Source organism: Cygnus atratus, chromosome 10, assembly GCF_013377495.2.
Source record: "Cygnus atratus isolate AKBS03 ecotype Queensland, Australia chromosome 10, CAtr_DNAZoo_HiC_assembly, whole genome shotgun sequence".
NCBI lineage: Eukaryota > Metazoa > Chordata > Aves > Anseriformes > Anatidae > Cygnus > Cygnus atratus.
The window spans coordinates 5,636,368-5,651,396 of record NC_066371.1 but is presented as its reverse complement, the minus strand read 5'-3'; the positions used below and the strand labels follow the sequence as shown (position 1 = coordinate 5,651,396).

At 38.1% G+C, this 15,029-nt stretch overlaps 1 protein-coding gene across 1 annotated transcript in view; it reads right to left on the bottom strand.

Moving 5' to 3' along the window:
* Nucleotides 1–1,114: 1,114 nt before the first annotated feature.
* Nucleotides 1,115–15,029, bottom strand: part of TAFA4 (TAFA chemokine like family member 4) — an 82,380-nt gene continuing 68,465 nt past the window's right edge. The window contains exons 4-5 of the mRNA XM_035546990.2: nt 8,429–8,584; nt 1,115–1,365 (exon numbers count right to left, since the gene is read on the bottom strand). Of these exons, the coding sequence (XP_035402883.1) occupies nt 1,115–1,365; nt 8,429–8,584 (407 nt within the window). The remainder of the gene's footprint in view (nt 1,366–8,428; nt 8,585–15,029) is intronic.

Genomic DNA, 15,029 nt, shown 5'->3' with positions numbered 1-15,029 from the left:
TCAGTTACTGTGAAAAAAAATCAAAGGCTGAGGGTAATCTATACCTTGCAATAACTGACTTCCAGTTTCCCATACTGATTCTAGGCTCAGCTTTCGGGTGCAGTATCAGTCACAGAGTACACAGCTGGGCCTAGGCACACCATAGACTACATCTTCAGCTTTTCGTAAATGGTTTGCAATGACTTCTCTGTCTGCTCAGGGGGGATGGACATGATGACCTGCAGGAACTCCTTCCAACCCATACCATTCTGTGATCTTAAAAACAGGAATAGGGTTTTTCAGGCCCTATTTTTTTTTTTTCAGTCAGATTTCTCCAGCGAACCTGCCACCATGGAATGTGTGCGTCTGGGCTCTGGACACTGATATCACACCACAGCTGCTCAAACCATCTAATTTTCCTTCTTTCATCCAGAATTAGTACAGTTTTCACTCCTTATAACAGCCATTATTAAACAACATTTGGTGTCAGTATTTGCTTATTAACTCAGACTGTTACCTAATCAACAACATTCATTCCTATCTAGAAGAGGCTGGAAAGGGAAAAGCTAAGCATATGTCTTTGCTTGCTATTTCCTGCTGAAGACTCATGTTTTATGATACATTTAGAAATACAGTTTGCTATGACTTGTTGAACTTCAATGCACTGAACTCATTTTAGATTGTTAAGCAGACAGAGAACATGATATTTTCTTTCTGCTGGCCATTAATTAAGAAATAGGATGACACAGAAAAGCTTTGTTTAAAAAACAGGCTGTCTACATGACAGCCTGTAATTAGAAATTATCTGAACCAGCCTGATTTCCACTAGTATTCAGTGTCCCACAGTTCCAGTGATGTCAGTACAAATTCTCAACAACTCCCAAGGCCGTCATTCAAAAGCTAAAAGGACTTTCCAGTAGCACAGGATTATAACTTCAGATGACACTGGTAAAGACCTCAGATTTATGTACTCGGTCTGTAAGTTGAAGAATTGATCCTGGAACATGATTATCCCACTAGCACTGACCACAACTGAATTATTTCTTTGGTTTAACTCCAGCATCCAGTAACTTAATTAGGCTGGGAATGAAGGGGCAATTCTGACCCAGAATTTTCCTCCCTGGGAATGATTGCATTAACCACCACTTTCCAGAACATTGAAGAGTCCAGCACTGGTAGTCACACCTGCAGATGCAATGCAATAAGCAAATGCCACCAGCAGACTGCCACCTATATTTAAATAGGTGATCTCTGTACTTGCCTTTGTGGTTTTGACTTTATTTCCACTGCTGCAAGACCAACCTGAATAGTCTGGTAGTACTTTACAGTCCTCTCCATCCAAACAGGGGTTCATATGACACCACCACTTCTGTAGAACAATAGAAGCTTGAAAAAGAAATGGGAAAGAGAAACAGAATACAATCTTTTTTAAAACTGTTGGTTTTTGTAGGGAGGTTGTGTGTTCAATTCAACGGGTTGCTGTTCAATTGTTTGATTACAAAAAGTAGAACCCACAGTTATTGTTTTAGTGGCTTTACCACACTGACAGTGTTTGAGCTAAAGATGTGGCTAAAAAAAAAAAATCACAAACACACAGAAGGGTAAATGACATATGCAAATGGTGAAGATAGCCAAGCACTGCTACAGAGTGTTTTGACTCCCATTTTTGAATTGACATCTGGAAGTGCCTTACCACTTCCACCATCTACAGAGGTGATTTCCTTCCTTCATTTGCATGCTCCAGCTATGTATCTGTTGTAAGGTGGTATGAAACTGAGGCTTCTCTTTTAACCAGGATATGCATATGTGAGGCTGGATGAAGAAATGCCAGTTTCTCCCTCCACTGGGTAAGAAAATAGAATTGCACAGATATGTAAGCGTGTGAGGTCTGTCAGCAAATAGTGCAAATAAGGATATCAAAACCATTGGAAAGTATTAGATAATTAACTAAAAATCTACTTGCAGTTACACTGCCAGTTTTGCAATATGTTTCAGGAGGACTTCAGTAGTACACTAACTGTGCAAATTTATTAATTTTCTAGCCTTAAGCCAATTTCTGTTAATAAGACAATGTTTGTTATTTTTATAAACATAGTCATGACTTTTTAATACTGCTGGTAACATATACTTTCCTACAAACTACTGCAAACTTCAGCATGTATTTCTCAGTTTTGCACTGTTCACAGGATTCATCAAATTCTAGAAAATTATTTTAAAATATATCAGTTCATAATCGTACATAAACTAAATTGGATTTCAAAATAAAATATGGCAGAAAACGTTGATTTAGTCTGCATTACTCTACTATGTGCAGAAAATATTGAACTGCATGCTTTAAAAGACACTACATCCAAAAGAGATGAACAAAAATAATTTAGTCTACTTCTTGTAAAGCACTTTTTTTCCTTTTAATTTCAAGGTAGATTCATATTTCTACAACCTTCAAATTAGGGTGACAAGCAGGCAAGCTGACATCAGGATATTGCCGAAATGCTCATTCAATTACTTTTGTTTTGCACTTTCTAAGACTACCTGAAGAGCACTATGAAGAATATATTTCTGAAACACCAGTTTGGCTTTTATAAATGATTTTTTCAATCTCATAAAATTAAAAAACGAATGCATGATTCCTGTCACCCGTCATTTGGATCTTAGATCATTTGCATTGATGCTGGTTGATGGTTGATGAAATGGATGAAGCCTGGTTGTGCTTCCTAAGAGGTGACGTATCACTTCCACTACAGATAAATAGTCTAGTCATTTGTTTTATATCTTCTCTACTTTCTAAATTTATTTCAACTTCCATACCACATTTATTTCAGATAAACATGACCAATCTAGAAGGCTAGATTCAAGAAGACTGCAGGCATCTGAAGAGACCTCAGTACAAGATCCTGGTAGTAAGCTGGCTGTGTCTTCAGAGCTCTGCTTCAAAGCCACGGAGCCCTCCTGGGAGGCCTGGCTACTGCATCACACAGCTCCGCACAGTGCTGTTGTGAGCCTGGATGTGGGGACATGCTAAGAGTTTGCCTTCACTCTGACACATGAACCTTCTTTCATGTTTACAGTGCTACCTTAAAAACATAAGTTCAGCTTCAGACATTAAAAGCCACCTCTCTCATTCAGCTGTCCCTTCAGATGCCTAGAATCCCTGCTTCTAATACCTGCTCATTAAAAAAGGCACTAGTTGACTGGCCAAAAACGCAGCACAGAAGTGGGTTCACACAGCGCTCTTGAACAACTGTGCCCATGTAACTTTCTGGTCTACGAGGTTCATGTGGAAATGAAGTACATAAGACAGTGAACCAAGCCCATCACTTCCAACAGTGCAATCTTTCATTAAAACAAGCACAGGTGAGAGTGGGAAACACTGTGGAGTCAATCTAACTCAAACAAGATCCACAAGCTCTTCAACAGACTGCCTATTTCACCTTCTATTCACCTCTTGTTTAGACACTTACAGAGAAAATGACTGCTACTCTTCTGTTGACTGATTTCTATTCCGTGCCGAAATCTCTCTTCAGATTAATGGCAACACTTTGAAATACTTAATACAGGTCTCATTCTATTAACTTTCAGAAAATTTCTCATTCTGCTGTAGCAAAGCACTGATTCTTGCATCCACTTTGTCCAATTTCTTTGTAGTTCTAATGTCCACTCTGCACCTGCGTGTCCTAAATGGCTGTAGCTGTGTCAAGCACACTCCTGGGATTAGTCTACTAAAAATCTCCATCAGACCCTTACACACATCTTCAGAGCAAGAGTTCCTTAACAATTGTTGTGCTTGTAACTGTGTCTCTCTCTGAAGAATGTAAAGGTTTCCTCTTTTTTTCAGATTGAGGCAGTCTTGGAGAGGTTTCAGCAGATGACTTTTCTAAGAAACGAGAGCAGTTATGTCATACTCATATACAACCACCCTCACGAAGAGAAAGGAGACTGCTTCAGTTTGACATTTGCCAGTCGATTGCTGGTGGTTACCCCACGAGAAATATATCTTCTGCTGACATCGTTCCTAGATGATGTGGCTCCGTGGAAACAGTAGATTCATAGAGATTAAGGCCAAAAGGTGCCAATACATCATCTTGTCTTGCCTCGTGCAATTCATTGTGTTGTGCCCCTAGCTGTGTTTGGCTACACAGTATCTTCCAAGCCATTTTGATGCAGGTGAAGAAAGAAACTTCTCCCACTGACATTTTTTTATGACATTAAACAATCTCAGCACGAAACAGCCTTGCTTTTCTTCCTTTTTGAACCTCTTCTGTTGTGCTTTCTTCTTCTGCATTACAGGACCTGTTAGCAATCATCATTTTCTCCCTGTGAAGGTATTGAACGTGTTGCAATCAAGTAACTTTTCAATCTTCTGCCTGATAAGCTGAGCTGATTGAACAACTTCAGTTTCTCAACACAATGCATTTGTCTTTATTAACACAGAGTTCTTTCAAACAGGTTCAACTTCCTCCTTGCAGGACCATGCCATGTGACTACCTTGGGCTTGTCATTAGTTGTTCCTTTGACCCATCAGATGAAATCCATACATTTTTTGTCAGGATAGGTTCTATAGGTTCTATACTTGCTTTCAGGTCACTGCTGAAAATGTTTCAGAGGGGCAGATGTAGAGCTAAGCACCGTGAAATCTCAGTATGTATGTGCCATTTGACTACCACTTCCTACTGCTGACTCTGTGGAAATGAACGTTTTTGAGGTATGCTAGGTAACTGATGCTGAGCAGTGCACGTATGCAATAATATGTCATACAGTTCAAAGTTAAATGGCTTACAAAAAATAAGACTTAAACCCTCAAAAGTATTTAGGAACCAAATCTTTAGCTGAATAAGCTATACATTATTTTCCAAGCTTACTTGGAAGGTCTGGACTTGTGTATTAGTCTTGAAAATGCCTCAAGAAATAAAATCACTTGCGTCTGGCAAATCTGTTTTCAAGAAAACCACAAATTCTTGTGATCTATACTCCAGGAATTCCTTGTTATTTAGATACCATATCAGCTTCTCATTTTTTTGCAAAGTACTGAGATCAACCTCAATTGTCTCTAAGTATCTAGTCCACACTGCCTACCCTCTCAAAATTGGCCCAATACTAGTGCTCATCTAGAATGTCCCAAGTATTCTGAAATACATTTTAAATTTCAACAACTGACCAGAAATCTATTAGTCAGCTTGTTAGGACTGTAAGTTACACGTGTTCAGAATTTAAAAAAAAAAAAAAATGAAAAGCTTAACCCCAGTAGATCTTGATTAGTGGGTTCTCTAATTAACAAACTAGAAAATACTTCACCATTCTATTTCTTACCAAAAGCAGAACAGTGACACTGACCTGCCTCAGCATTAGCAATTTCAATATTTCACATACTATGGGCCGATTATTTTACTTACTTTTATTTAATAATTTCTTTGTATTCTACTTTAACAAACAAATTCACGTTGTCTGTAGTCAGGACAAATATAGATGTCTTTCCTACCTCATTGGATTAAGCTGTCCATACAAATTTGCAATACACTATTCATTCTATTTTGCGTTTCTTTTTTTTTTCCTCTCTTTGAATACTGACACAGCATGAGAATCCTTTTGAGTACTGAATTATTCTGAAATACGTTCAAAAGCAGTGGGAGGGAAATCTCCTCAGCAATTTGTACTTTTATCTGTTTGCTATGCATTGTTTTTTTGTTTTCTTTTTTCCATAAGCCCTCTTCCTTTCAGTCTGGAACCCAGATGGGCTTTCAGACAAAGGTGTCCTGTTTTTTTATTGTGGTTCTTTGACCTTCTAGAAAACCCTTAAATTCTTTAGTCCCATTTACATTCTTTTCTAATCTGAGTGTTTCTTCCTCATAAATTCTAGGACTACCAGATTTGCCTGGATGGAAGATGATTTGGCTAGTGATGATTTACTCTGAGGTATTTAATGCACTTCTCTCCAGACAAAAGTTATCAATAGAACATATATATAAATCATAACTTCCATAAAAAAATACTTAGCACTACCCTCTTTTTATCATGATTTTCAATGGGTAAAAGCTTCTCCATGTGTGTGACCAAAATTTTGTAGTCTGACACAAAAAGTGGGTGGCACTTACCAGACACATACTCAACTGAGTGTGATCTACATTGTTTCCTCATTTCATCTAAACACAGTTCAACATGTGAGCAATTTGAAGCAGAAACTATGGTACCAACAACCACGTGCATGCATGCATGATCAAGAGCACAGAGACAATTGCTACTCCAATGTAAATGATAATTACTACTGGATAAGGTCTGAAGTTCAAAAAAAATGCTTTAAAAGTTTACTATAAGTCAATTGGTATGCAAATTCTTTTCTTTTGGTTAGAAATATTAATCTGTACTTTGGGCACATCCTTCCCTTTAAACTCATAGCAAAATATAGGCAAATTAAACATCCCTGCTTTTGGCAAAAAGGTGTTGGAAAATAAAACATCTGTATCAGTCTGAAATATGCAAATTCAAAACTTTTGTTTTTTTTTAAACTGTTTCTGGTTTCCACAGCATAGAAGCCTACTGAAGGATGTGTACAGAGTGGGAGAACACACATCTAATCCTGAGACTAAGGAAAGATAGTTATAGTTTCTGTGCTACCGCAACTGAAAAACACTGACTGTTGTCCCACATGCTTGCAAAAATAAGTGAAATATGTTAAAGCATTACCCTAAAAGGGAAGGTGGAATCAAAGGCTTCCACTTTAGAAACCAAAACCTTACATTCATAATATTTTGTCTTATTTAATCTCAGCTATGCTTGAAGAAAAAATAGCTATTAAATTCTTTTAGCAACTATTTGCATTGACAAATTCAATTAAGCTCCCACTGTATCATGCATTTATGTCTTTCTATCATGGAATGATAATGTCACCTTTGCAATCCTTAGGCAAGCTTAAAACAATTCCTCATTTTTATTATCTTTCGTATATAAAAGTATTTCTGTTGCTTGATGTATCACCTAAAAACAGAGAGTACTTCTCACTTGACAAAAAAAAATATTTAACAAATTGTACAGTTAAAGTTGATTGTGTTCCTAAATTACAAGGCATGAAAAGTCTAAGCAGTTAAAAATCTATTTACTTAAAAATAAAAGGTGGAAAATACATTAAACAAAAAATCAGACATATTGCATGTAGTTAGAATTTTATGTCTAGAACTAAATAGCTCTGAAAGTTTAAAAAATTTAGACTTCGAGGCTTTTGCTTTATATTTAACTTGTAATGGTTGCAATTTCATGTGGAAAAAAAATGAAAACAAGCATCTTCCTTATGAATTAATAAAATGGAGGATCTATTAACTTCTACATCAGTATTAATTAGCAGTGAGCTACTTGAGTATTGTCTCAATTTGATTTGTTTCAATTCGAGTGTAGATCATACAAAACTTTGTTTTAATATCTTTTGAATGCTTACTTATACATACATGACAGAAGACTTTCACGAGACTTTTTGTATGATGAAAAAAAATCTCAGTCTTGGTATAACTGCTTAATAAGTTAATAACAAGAGCAACAGCAGCAGCTTCTCCAGGGAATAGCCTCTGGTGGTGGGAGAAGGGCGACCCACAATTTCTGAACTGTCAATAAGACAGAGAGGAAAAGGGTGGGAATGAGGTGCAGAGTGAACCTTGGGTAAGGAAGTTTTATAGAGTTTCAGAATCCCTGGTCAACATTATAATAAAGGTATGATTTTAGCTTTAGTGTATGTAACACATTTCATTTAAAATGAAAACTGCTAAAACTGCTAGAAGTGTACAGATGGCAACACTGAGCTCTGAGAGGATTTCACATCTACCCAGGAAGCTGATGGAGAAGGGCAACTGCACCACATATTTCTTTCATCAGGTAGGTGTCCTAGCTTAGACACTGCATCCTGTGCAGCAGTATGCTTGCTCTACTCTGCCAACTCTAACTTATTTGGGGTTACAACACACAAAACTGAATGGACATGGGGCATCATTATAGTACTGATGTCCAGCGTAAGAGCCCATTGGGCACATAAAATACTGAAACATCCATCTGGAGAGCAGCTCTCAAAATCAGATGTCCCAGCACTACCTGCAAGCCCAGTCTTAGGACTGCATTTATTACCCAGTGACATTTTGGCCAAGCTATTATGTCTAAAGGTAACAGGAAGGGTTAATATCATTAGCTTGAATTTTTTGGCTTATGTTGTTTTCAGACTAGTTTTAAAGGAGAGTTTTTGTGTGAAAAAAATAAGTTCTATTGGCACAGACATGAAATGGACGAGTACATATATTAAGAGGATTAATTACACCCAGATTTATGCACAGACTCAATATCATCAATGCACAGCAATGTTTTCAAAATTAACAAAAGGAAGGATTATGCTTTTGAGGCAGTAGGAAGTCAAACAATCAAGGAGACTAAACTTCTCAAACAATCTTAATGAACCACGAGTGAGCGGGAGACTGCTTACCTTCCACACATGAGGGCTGAGCCCTTGTTGTACCAGCCACCTGCCCTGGGAAGCAGGAGCACTTGACTGTTTGCGATCGTTCTTCAATCCGGTTCTTATTGCAGCAACGATGCACTGCCACAACTTCGCATGTCCCTTGCTTAACTTGGTGCTGGCCTAATAATCGCAGAGATAAGTGATGGAGAGCAAAATAAAACATCAGTGTATAAAGAAAAAGACAATACATACAGTCCTACAAGATACCGAGTCTCTTGAATACCCATTTAAGTCCCAAGAAGATGAAGGGATAAAGCATCTTGTAGAATCTGGCTTATTCCCTGAGTTTATCCTATTCTTACTAATAAAGATTAGTTCAGCATACCAAATCAATTTTTCAGCCAGTCTTCCTTGGCCCTTACAAAACCAAGGGAGAAAAGGAGATTGGACTAGTGAACTAGACATGTCAGACAAAAAGACACGCAGAGAAAGAGCACACTTCTTCCTCTGGCTTCCTATCTTGCATTCAGGTTTTACATTCAATTCTTTCCTTTCACTAACAGACACAATGGAGGGGACAATACTTAATGCAAGGGAAAGTTAGCTTAAATAGCAGAGAAATCCTCTGTCTTAACAACATGTAGGTAGGTTTCTTTACTTGCAGGTAGGCTACGAACAAAGTAGGCTAAAAAGCTGTCATAGATAGTCAAGTGTTGTCAAAATAAATAAATAAAATAAAGCTGTATGGAATTCCTGAAGTCCCTTCCAGCTCATTTTGAACACACCTGTGATATATGCTCTATCAATTGTCTTCCTCTCAAGCGCCTTTCCTCACAATTCACCGCCATCTCTGAGTTTTCTTTTCCTCACTCCTGCCTTCATGCCTTAACTGTTCTGCTCCTTGTACCTGACCATTTTCCTCCACTCATCCTCTGTCCTGCCTAAAACCCTTGCTCAGAAACCCCACTTTATAAAACTCCTCTCTTCTTTGCATAAGTCATTTCCACCTCCTCCATCTCCTCACTTTTGCGAACTGCTCTCAAGTGCTTCATCTTGCATTTGTCTTGTCTTATTTAGAGTAGAACCTTGAATGCCTCTTATCTATGTTTGTAAAGCACCTTGTAAATTAACAGCACTATGTGTGTGTGTGTTTGGTTTTATTTTGCTTGTTTGTTTTTTTAATAAGTGAGGTAGACAGACAATGCCAAGAATAATAAAATTATTCACCATCAAAGTAGTACAGGCTCATTAAATGAGAAGAGACTACAGTACAGGTATTGGTGTAGGTGTGTGGAATAGTGGAGGTACAGCACGATAAAGGAAGGTGAAAGTGAGAGCATTTTTCAGAAATACTGAGATGCAGCGAAACAAATGAAAACACTACAATAGCAAGCTTGGAGAATTGCCCTGAGTCCTAATCTCTCCATGTTTGACCCCTTCTAACACACAAAACCCTTTTGTTTTTTAAAAACAGTACCTGTTACTAGATAGATAGAGAACACCTTGGTTTGACGCAATATGGGCAGGTTTTGTTATTGAATGATTAACTTTACTGTACTGCTTGGACAGAAATTTTTATGAGTTGATTTAAGTGGGAAATCTCAACCTTAAAAAGAGTTAGAAATACAATTTAGGCTTCTAAATGGCTTCTCCACAAAAACAAACCACCAACAACAACAAAAAAAACCAGGACAGCTTTCAAATATATACGTAACTTTTTAAAAGGTTGGCTTGGCAATGTTCCTTTGCTGTGCATGGTTTGGTTTCACAAGCTGAAGGGCTTGTGTTTCAAACACAGCTGGAGGGCTGCCTGACTTTTGTTGCCAAATTTGTATTCACAACCACCTCAATGGGCAGAAAACTATGTATATACAATCTTGGAAGAAAAATACAGTCTTTATTTGTGCACTCTAAATGTAAAAAGAAATTCTATATACAGAGGTGTTTGGTTGTTTGTTTTCCTGGGGAAAAAGCTACACTGTGGTTTTAAGCAAAATATGCTACAGTAGGAAAACGCATAATGTATTTCACAGAAAGTTGGAAAAATGTTGAAGACAGCATAAAAGTATCTTAGATAGCTACTGTATTAAGTTTATTGGCAGACTGAATTTTCATGCAAGTACCTAATACCATATCATGAAAAAAAGTGAAAACAGCTACCAGCCTGTAGGATAGTAGCTTCTCTATAAATCAGTAAGGACAATAAATGCATAGAGAAATTAAATCGGCCACACCACTTCGTCCCAAAGTATTTTTCCACAAAACACCTCAGCATGACAATGTTTGGAGAAAATAAGTAGATGAACAGAAATCCGGATGGAAAATATTTTGTAAACTGAGGTTGTTAGTCTGAAAGTATTTACCTATTTATTTATTTGTTGGATTAAAGGCCTGAGCCCAAACTCTTTGGAGTAAACAGGGAAAGTTTCCACTGATTTCCTACAGGGCTTAGAGTGGTGGTCCTGTACTCGCTGGAGTCAACAGCAAAATTCCAGCTGACTTGAGGAGAGCAAGGTCACAGTCTGGACTGTCTCTTGAAAAGGACATTTTATAGTGGAGTAAAGAAAAAGCAAAAATTTGCAACTGCTCAAGCCACATGCTTGAAATTGCTATGTATCTCATCTGAAAGACCAAGCAGTCAGGTCTTGCTTTAATTAAAGTCATTATTCACCACACATTAGATGCCAAGATAAGAGCAGAAGCCATTTTGTCAGAAAGTACATCATAAGGATGGACTAGATCCAGCTCCAGCGATCAATATGTAGCTGAAAGAATGTCTATTTTCAAGACCTAAACCTGCTTCCTTTAGGTGAATAGTCCTGTCAAGTCAATATCAAAATAAATCAAACAGGATTTGACCCTGAGCATACAGTCCAAAAAAAAATGGGGGTGGGGGTGGGGAGTGGGGGAGGTTACTTTCAGTTATTTTGAGTTATCTTGTTTGAATTTTAAAGCACTGACACTGCTCTCCTTAAGAGTGAGGAGTCCACAGGCACACAGACACTTGGAGAAGACAAAATTAAGTTCCATTATGAATGCGTCCTTTGGATCACTACCTATTTTACTCTAAACTCATTCATACACAAGCAAGCACGAGGAGGTGTCCCCTCTTTGTCTGCTGCCATGGGTAGGATTCTAAGGCTTGAGAGTACTGCTGCCATGCAAACGAAGACGGCGCTCTTCTCCCTTGTCCCTAGCATGCAGATCCTATGGAGTAAAAGAGCGAAAGGTACTAAAAAGCCAAAGACATCTGCATGCATCATTTGCATTAATTGGATTGCCCTTGTAATAGTCTTTTCCCTCCTACATGCTCACATCTATATTTCCTCCTGCTTGTTCACGCACATCTTAACACTCTTCATTCTGTTGAACACCCATATGCACTTCCTTTTAATATTCAGACACATCTGTGAACAATTGCTGAACAATTGCTAAGCGTTAACGTGCTAGCTCTATGTACCATTTTTCTCAGCGTTTAGCCATCTAGGGGACAAGCACTCAGTTTGCAGTGTGGCTTTCAGAGTTAGCAAAACTCACAGATAAGCTTAAAAACTAACCATCAACTCAAACAGACTATTCTCTGCCTAAATCTATTGATATCTGTTGTATCTACATTCGGGTGCCCAAATGCAGAAAAAAGAAAGAATACAAGAATATTCTCCTGCACATTTTATTTTCCATCTTATGCTAGATAAACCTTCATCTCAAGTTTTGAGTACATTTAAGTTACAGCTGAGAACATAAGGACTGAAATACTCAAGAACAGTCTTAAAATATTTTATAATCAATGGATTCTCAGGAAGACAATGTATTAGAGGAGCAGGGACTGAAGAGTTTTAAAGTGTGAAGATCACAGTAAGTGAATTCTATACCAGACACATCAGGAAAGACATTTCAGGGAGAACTGCAACGAGAGATAGTAGAAAAGCAGACTTGGGAGAGCAAAGCCCCTTTGGGCTCACTTATAAAAAGTCTGTAAATTCATAGCTCTTCACCTGTAAACCTATTCAGATCTGCAACCTAAGGGCTGTCAATATTTGCAGTTGAAATTCAGTTACATCTTCACATTTAAATAAAAGAACTCTCCAAGGAGAGATGCATTTTATCAGCAACAGTACCAGAGAAAGGTTCCTGTTGTTGAACACCTTCTGCATACCAAGAGAGGGGATGTCTGCCAGCCAAGTACTGGGGAGGACAGAGGACAAATCTTGAGAACTGTAGAACTCTGTGTTACCTCTGATCAGGAGTCTGGTGCACGTGGTGTCCTCCTTATCACAATTTCTTTACAGCTTAGCTTCCTTAAAAATACCAACGCTATTCAAGCTAACTAAAGACACATTCCCTCTCTCTCCATACAGGACACAGACATACCAGGAGAGGGCTCATTAAAGGAGCCTCCGGGACAATGCCTGCTATGAATTTTTATGCCTTCCATAATGAGATACCTATGGGTAATAACAGCCCCCAGGTGCCCAAGTCCAAAAAGCCTCCTACTGACCTCAAGAACTGGCTGAACTCTTTGTGTACTTTCCAGCCCAGAAGATAGTTGACTCTGCAGAGCTGCTAGGCAGCCTTCACAGTTTTCAGAGAAGGCAGTCATCACCTCTGAAGAGCAAGTACAAACTAGGAATTTATTCGGCTTGTGCCTTGTAAGCCAGCACAAGTATTATATGTATATTTGGCTAAATAATTGCCACTGAACTGTTTATTCTCAGTTTAATACAATTTTTCTACTAATTATTTGACAAGACCTTGTTTTCATTTTCTTCAAACAAGTCAAGGCACAGATATGCAATTAATGCTTCTAAAACTCTTTGAAATCCCCAAATGGAAAAAAAAAAAAAAAAAAGGAAAATACAATTATTGTTAATAAAATATCAAACATCACAGTAACGTACTTCAAAACTACAAAGAAAATATCAAAAAAGAGGAAAGCTTTCAGAAAGTTGCTAGCCAATTCTGTCCACATCCATTTCATTTCTGTGACTAGTTCTAATCACCCCCAAGGAGCACTCTTTCAATGGAATATACATGTAGGCAGCATGCCTTTATCAGAAAACCTTAATCCTGGATAACCTCCTTTTTTCTAACTTCTTAGCTCAGAAACATATGGAAAAAACATATTTAAAGGGAGTTTTTGATCTCTGTTTCATAAGCTGCTCTCTTTGATGAGGAAAGCAACTAGCACTGCGAAGAACAGTACATCTAGGACAGTATGATCCTAGCGCAGCACATTCTTCACTGAGCCTCAAAACCAGCAAGCTTGGTCTGCACAAAAATCAACTGCATCATTTATTTAAAGGGTAAGAGGATGTCTGTCAATAGGGAGATTAATGGCTATGGAACCTAATATTGCAGCAACAGTATGAGAAACAAGTGAGTTTAGAAGTCAGCAGCAATGCTGTTTGGAAGAGGGAAGCACTCTAAAAAGCTTGGTGACAGTTCATCATCTCTTCAGCTTTCATGTCATGTTAACTTCTGCTTACACACAGAAATGCACACCGAGAGGCAAATATTCTAGAAAAACACATATTAAAGGACATAATATTTGCTATTTTTCACTTTTTGTTACCAAGCATACTTATGAGAACCTCTCCAGCTCATGGGGTAGCATGTTTGTTTGTCTGTTTGAGGGGAGGGCAGGGAAGTGGATAGGGAGTGTTTCTAAAGATGGCAGGTGGCCTCGGGAGATTTGGAATGTAAAATTAAGACACCATCCTCTAAGACAAAATTACAGCAGAGCATTTCTTTACTAACAATTCATCAACTACTGGATTTTTTTCACAAATTATTTCATATTCATGTCAAGGTCCTGACTTAGATGCTCTCTTTCCTCAAGGATACACAATATTTATATATACACAGTTCCTCATAAATTGTCTCCGCATATGCGATTCAGTCCAGTTTCACTTGTAAAGCTTTACCTTTTCACTTGTTGGCAGTTAAGAGACTGTTCAGAGATAGCCCAGAACTGCCACAAAAGGACATTTCAGCTGCTCTACAGAAAAAATAAACAAGAAATATCTTCCCCTAATGACCATTATCTGCCCATTATAATAGGCAAAGTAAGATGTAGCACAAAAACAAATAAATAAATAAAAAGTATCCAACAAGGTAATCAGTTTGCTATCAATTTCACATTCCTCAAACACATAGCAGCATTGTGATTACTACAGCTAACATCTGTAACAAAGCAAGCAAGCAGAGGTACAACGATCTCACAGATTAAGGAACTGACACTGATGCTCAGAGTGCTCAGGCTTCCAACCCAAGAGTTTCTTCACAGCCCATAAAGCTTCATCCTGTGTCCCTATCAGCACATCTGTGCACCATCAGTTGTGGAAACCAGTAGTGTGCCACGTGGAAAATCATAATCAGCATTGCAACTGAATGAGCAGGGAACCAGCACTAAACCACTTTAATTTGTTTTGGGCAAGAAGTCACAACCTGAGGAAAATGACTCCCAGATTGCGCAACCAACTTGAGAGGAACCCTGGAGAACAGTTAATCTAGACGTGTATTACAAAAGATGGTGAGTGACCTCAAAACCTGATAATGAGACCTGAAAAGTTCATGAAATCAAAACTATAAGCTTTCATACGTGCAGGTAGAGGAACATGCTGAC